The sequence below is a fragment of the Anguilla anguilla genome, chromosome 14 (genome assembly GCF_013347855.1).
Source record: "Anguilla anguilla isolate fAngAng1 chromosome 14, fAngAng1.pri, whole genome shotgun sequence".
NCBI classification, from domain to species: Eukaryota; Metazoa; Chordata; class Actinopteri; order Anguilliformes; family Anguillidae; genus Anguilla; species Anguilla anguilla.
This window is the reverse complement of record NC_049214.1, coordinates 1,342,573-1,356,009: the sequence shown is the minus strand read 5'-3', so window position 1 is coordinate 1,356,009 and position 13,437 is coordinate 1,342,573. Positions and strand designations below refer to the sequence as shown.

Here is a 13,437-nt window from a genome sequence, read left to right as displayed (position 1 = left end):
GGGTACCTATGGGCATTAAGAAATTAGCAATATATTAATATTTTTTCATGGAAAAAATCTTTTTAAAAGACCTGAAACATTTTTTTGCATTTGTATTATTGTAATCCTGATATTTACCTTATTTATTCATCAGTTTTAAATGGGTTTTCTGAAGTTTTCCAATCTACCAATGGCTTCAATTAGGGTTAAGGGCCTAAACTAGGGTTAGGGTTAGGACAACCGTAAGTCTGATGGGAAAGGCAAGTTGATGGCTGTGTTCAGCAGCTTGAAGAACGGTTAGGACATACGTTTCTTATTGATTTTGAATAAGCCAAATATTTTCTACTCTAGCATGGGTACCTATGGGCATTAAGAAATTAGCAATATATTAATATTTTTTCATGGAAAAAATCTTTTTAAAAAACCTGAAACATTATTTTACATTTGTATTATTGTAATCCTGATATTTACCTTGTTTATTCATCAGTTTTAAATGGGTTTTCTGAAGTTTTCCGATCTACCAATGGCTTCAATTAGGGTTAAGGGCCCAAACTAGGGTTAGGGTTAGGAAAACCGTAAGTCTGATGGGAAAGGCAAGTTGACGGCTGTGTTCAGCAGCTTGAAGAACGGTTAGGACACAGGTTTGTTTTTGATTTTGAATAAGTCAAATATTTTCTACTCTAGCATGGGTACCTATGGGCATTAAGAAATTAGCAATATATTAATATTTTTTCATGGAAAAAATCTTTTTAAAAGACCTGAAACATTATTTTGCATTTGTATTATTGTAATCCTGATATTTATCTTGTTTATTCATCAGTTTTAAATGGGTTTTCTGAAGTTTTCCAATCTACCAATGGCTTCAATTAGGGTTAAGGGCCCAAACTAGGGTTAGGGTTAGGAAAACCGTAAGTCTGATGGGAAAGGCAAGTTGACGGCTGTGTTCAGCAGCTTGAAGAACGGTTAGGACACCGGTTTGTTATTGATTTTGAATAAGTCAAATATTTTCTACTTTAGCATGGGTACCTATGGGCATTAAGAAATTAGCAATATATTAATATTTTTTCATGGAAAAAATCTTTTTGAAAGACCTGAAACATTATTTTGCATTTGTATTATTGTAATCCTGATATTTACCTTGGTTTTTAATCAATTTTAAATTGGTTTTCTGAAGATTTCCAATCTACCAATGGTTTCAATTAGGGTTAAGGGCCCAAACTAGGGTTAGGGTTAGGAAAACCGTAAATTTGATGGGAAAGGCAAGTTGACGGCTGTGTTCAGCAGCTTGAAGAACGGTTAGGACATAGGTTTGTTATTGATTTTGAATAAGCCAAATATTTTCTACTCTAGCATGCGTACCTATGGGCATTAAGAAATTAGCAATATATTAATATTTTTTCATGGAAAAAATCTTTTTAAAAGACCTGAAACATTATTTTACATTTGTATTATTGTAATCCTGATATTTACCTTGTTTATTCATCAGTTTTAAATGGGTTTTCTGAAGTTTTCCAATCTACCAATGGCTTCAATTAGGGTTAAGGGCCCAAACTAGTGTTAGGGTTAGGAAAACCGTAAGTCTGATGGGAAAGGCAAGTTGACGGCTGTGTTCAGCAGCTTGAAGAACGGTTAGGACACCGGTTTGTTATTGATTTTGAATAAGTCAAATATTTTCTACTTTAGCATGGGTACCTATGGGCATTAAGAAATTAGCAATATATTAATATTTTTTCATGGAAAAAATCTTTTTAAAAGACCTGAAACATTATTTTTCATTTGTATTATTGTAATCCTGATATTTACCTTGGTTTTTAATCAATTTTAAATTGGTTTTCTGAAGATTTCCAATCTACCAATGGTTTCAATTAGGGTTAAGGGCCCAAACTAGGGTTAGGGTTAGGAAAACCGTAAATTTGATGGGAAAGGCAAGTTGACGGCTGTGTTCAGCAGCTTGAAGAACGGTTAGGACATAGGTTTGTTATTGATTTTGAATAAGCCAAATATTTTCTACTCTAGCATGCGTACCTATGGGCATTAAGAAATTAGCAATATATTAATATTTTTTCATGGAAAAAATCTTTTTAAAAGACCTGAAACATTATTTTGCATTTGTATTATTGTAATCCTGATATTTACCTTGGTTTTTAATCAATTTTAAATTGGTTTTCTGAAGATTTCCAATCTACCAATGGCTTCAATTAGGGTTAAGGGCCCAAACTAGGGTTAGGGTTAGGAAAACCGTAAATCTGATGGGAAAGGCAAGTTGACGGCTGTGTTCAGCAGCTTGAAGAACGGTTAGGACACAGGTTTGTTATTGATTTTGAATAAGTCAAATATTTTCTACTCTAGCATGGGTACTTGGGCAGCGACCTGGTGCTACCTGTAGCTTGAAGCTAACTCAAAGCAATCTAATCAGCGGTTGACCCAAAGCAATACTGTGAAAACATTTCATGATAATGGATGTGGATGTCACTGGCCTGACGTGTGTTAGTCCGTCAGTGAGCTGCTGTTAGACATGGCCGCCTGTGCAGACCCAGTTCAGACGGTCCAGAGGTCATCCTTCACCCCAGCAGAGACCACCCTGACTAGCGCCCCTGCTAAAACCCAGTAAACACACAGACTAAGCAGGAGCCAGGAGACAAATCACTTTATTAGGGGAGTGTTAAATCTGAAATATTATTTATAGCATATTAATTCACTCTCATTTATAGCTTTGTACAGGTTAAATTAAACACAGCCCCTGACCGAAGAGCAGGGAGCTATTTATTCTCTACATAATTTATCAACAGAGAAAAAAAAAAAACACTTTTTCCATTTCAAGTCCTTAATTACCAATATAATTTATCTGTATTATTTTTTTGACAAATAAGGAATCGTGTTTCTTTATATTTGCAATCAACTACAACCAGAGCACTGAGTAAGATGCACGAACCAAGCGAAGGACGAGGTCTACGAGAACGAGATCAAAGGTCGTAGTGCAAAACCCTTTGAAGATCAAAGTTTTTATCTTTAAATTCTACGTCAGTGTTCTAGAACTCCACTGCCTTCAGTTACCAGTAGCGATTGTTACACCAGCACTAGAATGTTCAGTTAAGAACATTCTAATCACATATTTTTGATCTCACACCTTAAAGGGTTAAACAAAAATCAAACAGAATAGACTCCTTCTACTGAGCTTACACAATAGGATAGAACCAAACCGATGAATTAACATCAGGATTTGAATACACTCTTAGTTAATGACGCAGCCCTGAAGATCAAGCACAACAGTAGCAATGAGTTTGTGGATTAGCTTTAAGCTGGGAAATGAGACAGTTAGCCTGCCTGCTCCTCCATTTTAAAAAACAACAGAAACAACTGTCAGGCATTCAAACGCTTTAGTGCATTATTTTTACACAGATTTGTTTTCTTCAATGCTAAAATTTATCATAACACTGCAGCGTACGATAACTTCACTCAGGAAAATGTAGCGTGACAGTACGTAGGCAGCATGTGTTCCAAGTTTAACGGCCGTGTAAATTATGAGCATGGTACAGCGCAGACTGGGCACAGTCTCAGCACAGAGTCACAGGCTGCATTACACTGAGCTGATACCCCCCAGAGCCCAGAGGAACAGAAAAGTTCAAGAATTAAAAATGTTTTTGACACAATGCAAGTGTCTCGGAAGACGAAAACATGCTGGAGTGAAAATAATTCCAAAAAAATTATTTTATGTTTATTGAATATCCCTTGGAGTGTTGTTGGCTTCAGCACAGCAGAGCGTATGGTTCTTGAGACCAGGGAACTCGTGTACCCTACAGGGGACAGAAACAATTTTCCGAGTCTCAGGGGATGTGCTGCCTGTGCACGGACGAGAGGTGGAAGCACACCTTGCTCCGTCTCCTAGGCAACCGTTAAAAATCCAGGGTCAAAGGAGCTAAAGAACGAATGGCAAAAAAAAAAAAAAAAAAAAAGAAATAAGTTATCCTGTGTTACGGTTTTGGATCGTCAGGAAATATTCACTCCTGCTGTGACGTTCCAGGAGGAAGGGGGGGTAGTACTGTGGGGGGCGCTATCGAGACCCGCCCCCCACTCCCTGCCTGCCAACCTCCTCCTCCAGACCCTGAAGCTTTCACAGAAAGCAAAGCAATAGCGCCCCCTGTCTGCTGTGCGTCCATCTGCAGCTGCGTGACAGAGATCCTGCTGTGGGAACAGGTGAGGCGTTACCATTGATCTGGGTATTTCCCGATATGTTCCCAAGGCAACAATGAGGCCCCTCCCTCTCCCCCTCCCTCCCGGACCTATTGCAACGGCCCAACAGGGCGCTCTCCGGCCCCCCTCCTGCCCCCCTCCGGCCGGGGGCAGGGCCTATGAGGTGACCCGTGCGTGTGCGTGTCAGCCGCTGCTGGCGCTGACTCCTCGCCCTTCCTCACAGCTTGATGTCCTGGGACTCGGACATCTTGGCCAGCGTCTTCTTCACCCGCAGCGCGGTCAGGCGGGAGGCGGGGCCGTGCGCCCAGCACTCTGACATCAGCTTCCCCATCAGCCTCAGGCACTGCAGGGAGAGGAGGGACCAGTCAGTACTACAGTACACTGCACAGGAGGGACCAGTCAGTACTACAGTGCACTACGCAGAGCCACTTAGTACCACAGTAATTTACACAGAGCCACTCAGCACCACAGGAAACAACACAGAGCCACTCAGTAACACAGTACACCAGACAGAGCCACTCAGTACCACAGTACACTACACTGAGCAACTGAGTACCACAGTATTCTACACAGAACCACTCAGTACCACAGTAATTTACACAGAGCCACTCAGGACCACAGGAAACAACACAGAGCCACTCAGCACCACAGTAATTTACACAGAGCCACTCAGCACCACAAGAAACAACACAGAGCCACTTAGTACCACAGTAATTTACACAGAGCCACTTAGTACCACAGTAATCTGCACAGAGCCACTTAGTACCACAGTAATTTACACAGAGCCACTTAGTACCACAGTAATTTACACAGAGCCACTCAGGACCACAGGAAACAACACAGAGCCACTTAGTACCACAGTACACTACACAGAGCCACTCAGTACCACAGTACACTACACAGAGCCACTCAGTACCACAGTACACTACACAGACCCATTTAGTACCACAGTACAGTATACAGAGACACTCAGTATCATAGTAATCTACACAGAGCTACTTAGTACAACAATACCCTAAACGTGTTCACTTAGTACCGCAGTGCTATACGGAGCCTATCTGCCATAGGCAAACTGGTTCGGATCAATGGGCACTTCAGACTGGTGATGAGCGATTCAAGGGCCTTCATTATTACAGCTGTAATTGCAACGGCAGTCTGTGGACCTTGAGGCAAGTTACCGTGGATACCTGTGAAACTGGTATAAACCTGCGATAGAATTCATTCCGCCCGGGATTCGCTGAAGGCTTCGCCAGACTCCTCAACTGTCATTAACGCTTGATTTGTTCTCCATTTTGTCCCTGTAATAAGCTTTGGCCTCGTTGGCTGCATGTTGGAATTGATATTTGGCAGCCTTATTAATGACTGAAACACCTCCCTTAAAGGGATATTTCACTGTGGCATAACATGAGTAATAATAATGAGTTACAAGTGCCCTCTTGGGCGCCCAGTTCCTAATTCACTTCTACTTATTCCCGGGACCTCATCGAAATTAATAGTTTTAAACCACAAACTAACTACAGAGGATTATGGATTGATAAAAGAGAGTACTAACACCTGGTCTCAGTGATTTTGTATATCTGATGTATTTTATTGCCTTATAAAAAAGAAAAAAGATATGAAAAATAAGTTGGTTTCTTTAACTAAGCAACGCATGGCTTGCTGTATTTCTGCACAGTAGTAAATCAGAAAATAGTTTCCTACTTATAGCTAACCTGAACGGGAAAACACTTGCCTACTATTGCGTATACATGCTGTATACAATTTGTGCACAACTTGTATACTCAATAGGAGGCAAGTGTGCTGACTTGGACAGAGCCCAGGAATAAGAATTTTAAGAAAATGGATAAATAGTACAGCAATGACGAGGGACTGGGGTCAAGTACCCAGTGTTCTACAGAGGGGTGTTCTGGTGCTCAGTGTTCTACAGAGGGGTGTCCCGGTGCTCAGTGTTCTAAAGCGGGGTGTCCCGGTGCTCAGTGTTCTAAAGCGGGGTGTCCCGGTGCTCAGTGTTCTAAAGCGGGGCGTCCCGGTGCTCAGTGTTCTAAAGCGGGGTGTCCCGGTGCTCAGTGTTCTAAAGCGGGGCGTCCCGGTGCTCAGTGTTCTAAAGCGGGGTGTCCCGGTGCTCAGTGTTCTAAAGCGGGGCGTCCCGGTGCTCAGTGTTCTAAAGCGGGGTGTCCCGGTGCTCAGTGTTCTAAAGCGGGGCGTCCCGGTGCTCAGTGTTCTACAGAGGGGTGTCCCGGTGCTCAGTGTTCTAAAGCGGGGCGTCCCGGTGCTCAGTGTTCTACAGAGGGGTGTCCCGGTGCTCAGTGTTCTAAAGCGGGGCGTCCCGGTGCTCAGTGTTCTAAGCTACTTTACAGTCTAACCCCGCCCGTAAAAAGCGGGGTGTCCTGGTGCTGCGTAGGGCTCCTGTACCTCGTCGCTGGTCCAGCGGTTGGGGAAAGACGGCCGCAGCCTCTTGATGCACACCACCTCCCTCATGTCCTCGTAGGACGGGTCGGTGGGCACCAGGTCGTGGTACGGCAGCTGGTACTCCTCCACAATGCCTGCAGGGTGGCACAGTCATTTCCCAGAGTCAGTACACACCTGCGCCTCACTGCTCCCCTCAGCTCAGGCTCGTTATCAGAACTCTCGTTAGTGGAACTCTCGTTAATGGAACTCTCATTAATGGAACTCTCATTAATGGAACTCTCGTTAACAGAACTCTAGTTAATGGAACTCTTGTTCATGGAAATCTCATTAACAGAACTCTCATTAATGGAACTCTCGTTAATGGAACTCTTGTTCATGGAAATCTCATTAACAGAACTCTCATTAATGGAACTCTCGTTAACAGAACTCTCGTTAATGGAACTCTCATTAATGGAACTCTTGTTAATGGAACTCTCGTTAATGTAACTCTCGTTAACGGAACTCTCATTAATGGAACTCTCGTTAATGGTTTTAATCTTAAACAATCTGCCCAGTGGTGAGTACATGTTGTCTGAAGGACAGTAGACATATACAGGGCTGTAGCAGTTATCAAAGACTTGCTGCTGATACACCCTGGAGGAGAGCAGGCTGATATCAGCATTAGGGCTGATCAATTTCATTTCCTGTCTTTAGAGGCTTTTGGCAAAAGCAAACACTTCACTTAAAACAGAGTTTTTTTTGTGAATAATTAAGCACAATGTGACACAGTCATTCCACTTGGAAGTTCCCACATCACCCATTTACGTATCTGATCATAATGTTGACAAAGAAAGAGCAGGTAGAGATGGAAGAAAGAGGGAAGGAGGGAGGAGAGAGGGGGCAGGCGTACCTCCCGAGACGCATCGGCGGGCCATCTCCCACAGGATGAGGCCGAAGCTGTACATGTCGGCCATGATGTAGGACTGGAAGTGGCTGCGGTTCAGGCTCTCGTCCAGGACCTCGGGGGGCATGTAGCGCTTGGTCCCCACGCGCGTGTTCGGCGGGATGTCCACCTCGTTCGTGTCGCTGTGACAGGGGGAGGGGCGAGAGCGAAAACCAGACTCAGCTTCAATTCGATAATTTTTTATTCTTATTAATCTTTTAATTTACTTTACAAAACAATATGAATTACTAAAGCATATGAAATAGAAAAAAAAGAAAACATCATGATTTATAAAACAAAAAGAAACAGGAAAATTACAGTAATTGCATAAAATAATACTACAATAATCCCAAAATAATAATATAATAATAAAATTATTAAAAAATAATAATACGCCCAGGCAGGGCAGCCTAGTGGCAGATGTTCGAAAGGCAACTGTGGAGTTGCTGGTTCGAGTCCCTGGTGGGCATACAGGGGTGCTAATGTGTCCCTGGAGAGTTGGAGGGACCCTACATGAAAGAAAATAACTGCCATTGGGCTCTTGAGCAAGGCCCTTAACCCAACCAATGGCTTCTGGAGGTTTACCCCCTCTCTGGCATTTCTCCATGTTCTCAAAGGTCCTTCCCTCATTAAACAGAGGATGTATCGCATTATAAATGCCGAACGTTCCTGCTCTCTGACCTGATGAACTTGACGGCCAGCCCCAGGTCAGCGATGCAGCAGGTGCCGTTCTTCTTCACCAGGATGTTCTTGCTCTTGAGGTCGCGGTGGGCGATGGCGGGCTTGCCCTGCGTGCCGAAGATCTCCGTGTGCAGGTGGCAGAGGCCGGACACGGACGAGTAGGCCAGCCGCAGCATGGCCTTGGTGTCCAGCGTGGTGGACTTGAGGTAGTCGTACAGCGAGCCGCTCTCGTGGTAGTCGGTGATCAGGTAGAGCTGCGTCCAGGAGCCCGTGCCTTTGATGTCCGCTGCTATGAAGCCTGAGAGAGAGGCAGAGGAACAGGTGAGAAACCGTGTGCGACATACACATACTCATAATCACACATATGCTCATAATCACATGCATACTCATAAACATACTTACACTCACATTCACACACTCACACACATACTTACACTCATAATCACACTCATAATACACAAACATGCACAACATACACATACACAAACATAATCTCACACATACTCACACACAAAATCACACACATACCCTCAGACACTCATACTCACATTTATTTACATATATACTCACTCTCTCTCTCTCCCTCTCTCACACTCATGTATGCACGTGTGTGTGTGTGCGAGCGTGTATATGTGTATGTGTGCCTGTGTGTGTATGTGTGTGACAGAGAGTGTGTGTGTGTGTGTGTGTGCACGTGTCCGTGTTAAAGCTTCGTACCCAGGATGTTCTCGTGCCTCATCAGCACGGTCTGGTAGATCTCCGTCTCTCTGAACCAGCTGGCCTCCTCGGTGGTGAAGAACACCTTGACGGCGACCCTCTCCCCGCGCCACTTCCCCATCCACACCTCGCCGTACCGCCCCTTTCCGATCTGCTTCACCATCTGGATCTGCTTGGCGATGGTGCGCTGCACCTGGGAACAAGCCACAGCTGTGTCACACACATTCAAGGGAGTTTCACAAAAACATATATACCTGCAGTTCCTACAAATACATTATTCTCTATTTATTTGACTACAGACTCATAGGCATGCGAATCTGTATAATATTTTTAAAAACTTCCCAACAGGTTAAACGTGTAAGTCTCATGTGGAAAGATAAGACCTGAGCAAGCAGGTGGTCAGCTGCAGTACAGATCTCTCACCAGCAGGGGGAGCCCCGAGCCGCTGCCAGAACTTTGTGACTGCTCGATCAGGTCCTTCAAAGATTCCCCGGAGGGGATGTATGTCTCCTCGTGCTCCAGCCCAATGCTGTAGTGGGGTCGCGACTCCTGCCGTTTGTATCTACCACAGAGACGTGACAATAACCTTCAAACCACCCGTCAATTTCAATTCAGTTCTGCCATGGAAATCACAGTGTAAAGCAGAACCTTGGAATAAAAAAAACCACTGCCATGAACTGTAATAATAAAAAAACAGCAAAAGAGTTGGACAGAGGGCTGGTGGATGGCTCATCTTGTTAAAGTACTTCTCTGATTTGTGGATGGGCCCCATGCTTTCCTGCACTCTCCTGAGTCTTCCTTTGAAGAGTAGGTTTTTTGGAATGTTTTTTTTCCGAAGTTCTAAGTCAGTGTTCTAGAACTCCACTGCTTTCAGTCGCCAGCAGTGATTGTGACATCAGCATTAGAATGTTCAGATAAGAACATTCTAATCACATACTTATCTCATACTGTAAAGGGTTAATATCAGATAAAAAGGTCAATGCAAGAGGGTGTTCAAAATTGAGAAAAAAAGGAGAAGGGAAAATGAGAAGAGAAAGAGTGAGAGAGAAAGAGAGAGGGGATGAGGGGGTGCTCACCTGAAGTAACAGAAGACGATGATGACGGTGAGGACCACACTGCACACAGAAGCAGAGACAAACAGAGCCATGTGATGGATACTGCTGTCCACATAACCTGGGAGAGAGACAGAGAGAGGGAGAGAGGGAGAGAGAGAGAGAGACAGAGAGAGAGGAGATATATGTAGAGAGAGAGAGAGAGAGAGAGAGGAGATATATGTAGAGAGAGACAGGGAAAGAGGGAGATGAGAGATATAGAGAGATAAAGGGAAATGGTATCAGGATTTCGACTCCTCCCTAAACTTGTATCTTAACCATGAACACTTCCTTTCTACATCCTACCAGTGGCTAAAATCTGTTCAGAAGACCACATTTTATCAAACCCCCCCCCCCAAATCAGCAGCATGAGCGGTGAATAAGAGGTGCAATCGGAGCCTGGATCGATCGCACCCTTCCTGGGCGTGGGTTGGGGGGAGGGGGGTTGTGTTTTGGTTGAGGAAATGCCTCAGCTTTCCGCGGGATTCTAGCCTTACTGTCGCTCTCTCAGCAGTAGGCCTCCCCTCTGACGGGGCCACCAAAACCCCGCCCCTGATCTCGAACCTGAAGCCCAGGCCACCCCGCCGCTATCCCACAATCCCACCAATCACCAGAGAGTACAAACACCACTGCATAGTACAGTCACTGTCTCAGTCATTCTCAGCACACACAATACAGTCACAGTCTCAGTCATTCTCAGCACACACAGCACAGTCACAGTCTCAGTCACTCAGCACACACAGCACAGTCTCAGTCTCAGTCATTCTCAGCACACACAGACCCCGGCTGCACAGTCTCAGTCATTCTCAGCACACACACAGAGCACTGCGGGACAGTTGCAGTGGGCCTGTGCACTGCGTGGGACAGGCACAAGCGGCCTTTCTAACATTTCATTTGTCTCCCTGAGGTTATGTAACCTAAACTGAGTATGACAGTGATAGCATTCCTCCCACTGCCACGGCACCTCACACGCACACACACACACAGGCGTGTGTACGTGTGTGTCTGTGTGTGTGTGAGGTATGAGCCCAGAGTGGCAGGTTGGCAGTTATTTCCAGCGCGGGCTGATGCTGGAACCCAAGCTGTCCCGGGGGAGCTCCTGTCCTTTTTATTAGAGAGTGAGAGAACAAGCAGGACCCGCGGGTCCACTGCACCTGTTTATCCACAGCGCTGCCGCAGAGAGCGGCCCCCTCCACTCAGAACAGAGCGTGCGGCTGCCACAGAGAGCGGCCCCCTCCACTCAGCACCGAGCGTGCGGTTAGCAACACTTTAACCTGTCAGCACCCATCAGCCACGAGAGCAGGACGAGCCACCCCACCAATCAGGGGGCAGAAGACCGAGCAACACTACCGTGTGAGCGTGTGCGTGTGTCTGTGTGTGAGAGAGAGTGTGCGTCTGTGTGCGTGTCTGTGTGTGTGTGTGTGAGAGAGAGTGTGTGTGTGTGTGTGTGTGTGTGTGTGTGTGTGTGTGTGAGAGAGAGTGTGTGTGTGTCTGTGTGCGTGTGTGTGTGTGTGGTTCTGTGTCATTGTGATTTATTTCAGGTATCCAGCCAAGCAACTTTGGCTCACAGAACATTCCCATAACATTAGGAAAGTTTTGGGAAATGTTCCCAGCGCAAACACTTGTCCAGGTTCTGGGATGCTCCTTCAATGTCACAAAGGAACATTGTAGGAACAGCCTTGGAATGTTCCTTGGTTTCATTATTCAAGGTAGAAAAGAATTTGAGGAGAGTCATTCGAGAAGGAATGTCAGCAATGTGAAACGAATCCGTAATTTAAATAGTTTAATTGGGACCATATTTAAAGTATATTTGAAACCCAGCCCCTTATCCATTTATGTTTTCCCATGACTAAATAAATAATAACTATGACAAGCTGTTGTCAGAAGCTTTGCATGCACTTTGTATCCAAACATTAGAACATTAAATATATACTAACAAAATCAGGCAAACATTCTCATCACAACATTATGTGATGCAAGAAAAATTTCAGACTTGATCTGACAATAAAGTATTATCATGATCATCAACATCATCATCATCATCATCACCATCATTACCGTAAATCCAAATGGGGATGTCTGGAATCAAGCTAGAAAATTCCGCCATCTTAATGAATCATGTTAGGTTAGCAGGGCACACATTAAACGCTTTTCCACCACGCTTCCCGGGCTGAAAGTGCATCTTACTGGTCTTTAGCGGGGGCAGGGTAGGGTGCAGGTCGCGGTTGCAGAAGTCCTGGTCCGTGCAGCACTCCAGCGTCCTCCTCTGGCGTGAGTTTCCCGTGTTCTGAGTCAGAGAGAGCACACGGACACACGTGTTACGCTCCCTGTCGCACACGTCTCGCCTGACAGAGGTAGGGTCGACTTTAGGGCGCGGTCACCGGTCCCCATGGTAACCGTTCCCCATGGTAACCGCTCCCCCCAGTCCACACTCACCCTGCACTGGAACTCAAAGCCAACCAGCCCCAGGCAGCCGGACGTTAGCATGGGGACCCCGCCCTCTTCCTCCTCCACCATGGTGAAGCAATATCCATCCGTCCTGCACAGGAACCATCACCATCATCATCTCATTCCTCATTATCATCACCATCATCATCATCATCATTGTCATATTCATCATTATCATCATCATCTTAATCATCATCATCAGCATCCTCCTCATCACCATCATCACCACCATCATCATCATCATCATCATCATCGCCATCATCATCATCACCACTACCATCATAATCATACTCATCATCATAATGACCCTCTTTATCATCATATTCCTCATCATCATCATCCTCATCATAATATTCATCACTATCATCATCTTAAACATCATCATCATCTTCTACATAATCTTCATTACACATTGATGACCAGAGGAGGCGCTGTTGTGTGTTTCTATTGTGCTGAGTCATGTGAGGGGATGAAATGCCCCTCCCTGGGCGATGCTGAGCTCAGACCTGCATTAATTACCCCCGAGGCCTCCTGCTGCAGTGAGCTCTTACAGGAGCAGCATCTGAGCTGGACTGCAGGGTGCGTGAGAGACCCTAACAGACCTGCCTAACAGTCCTGCTCGCACCCCCCAGGAGCAGAGCTCCACTTCTACTCAACAGGAAACAGGCCGACTGAAATGGGCAAAATTATTTACAATCACAATATCTATAAATTTTGACTGCATTATAATTGGCAATAGAAAACAAAGATTTACCATGTATTGGATATGAATATGATATGGATACGGTATGAGTGAATATCTGTGAGGGGTGTATTTAATCGAACTCTTTTGCAAACCGAATTGCAGGTTGGCCATTGATTTTGAGTTTACGTGTGCGGTGTTCGCTTTCAGGCGTATTGAGCTGTTACCATGGCTTCCTGGTGTCCTTTCGGTATCTCATGACTGCTTCAAGGTCCACTAGTTCTGTGCTTTATTCTTTCAGGCCTGGGAGTATCTGA

The 13,437-nt window shown here is 45.0% G+C and overlaps 1 protein-coding gene across 2 annotated transcripts in view; it reads right to left on the bottom strand.

The window, feature by feature from the left end:
• Window positions 1-2,700: 2,700 nt before the first annotated feature.
• LOC118213440 (bone morphogenetic protein receptor type-1B) overlaps window positions 2,701-13,437 on the bottom strand; it is a 49,382-nt gene continuing 38,645 nt past the window's right edge. For both annotated transcript variants that reach the window (XM_035392418.1, XM_035392417.1), the window contains 9 exons: window positions 12,427-12,529; window positions 12,178-12,277; window positions 9,976-10,072; window positions 9,323-9,461; window positions 8,900-9,092; window positions 8,183-8,480; window positions 7,469-7,644; window positions 6,583-6,713; window positions 2,701-4,513 (listed from right to left, as the gene is read on the bottom strand). In XM_035392418.1, coding sequence (XP_035248309.1) covers window positions 4,388-4,513; window positions 6,583-6,713; window positions 7,469-7,644; window positions 8,183-8,480; window positions 8,900-9,092; window positions 9,323-9,461; window positions 9,976-10,072; window positions 12,178-12,277; window positions 12,427-12,529 — 1,363 coding nt within the window. In that variant the 3' untranslated portion in view covers window positions 2,701-4,387. The remainder of the gene's footprint in view (window positions 4,514-6,582; window positions 6,714-7,468; window positions 7,645-8,182; window positions 8,481-8,899; window positions 9,093-9,322; window positions 9,462-9,975; window positions 10,073-12,177; window positions 12,278-12,426; window positions 12,530-13,437) is intronic.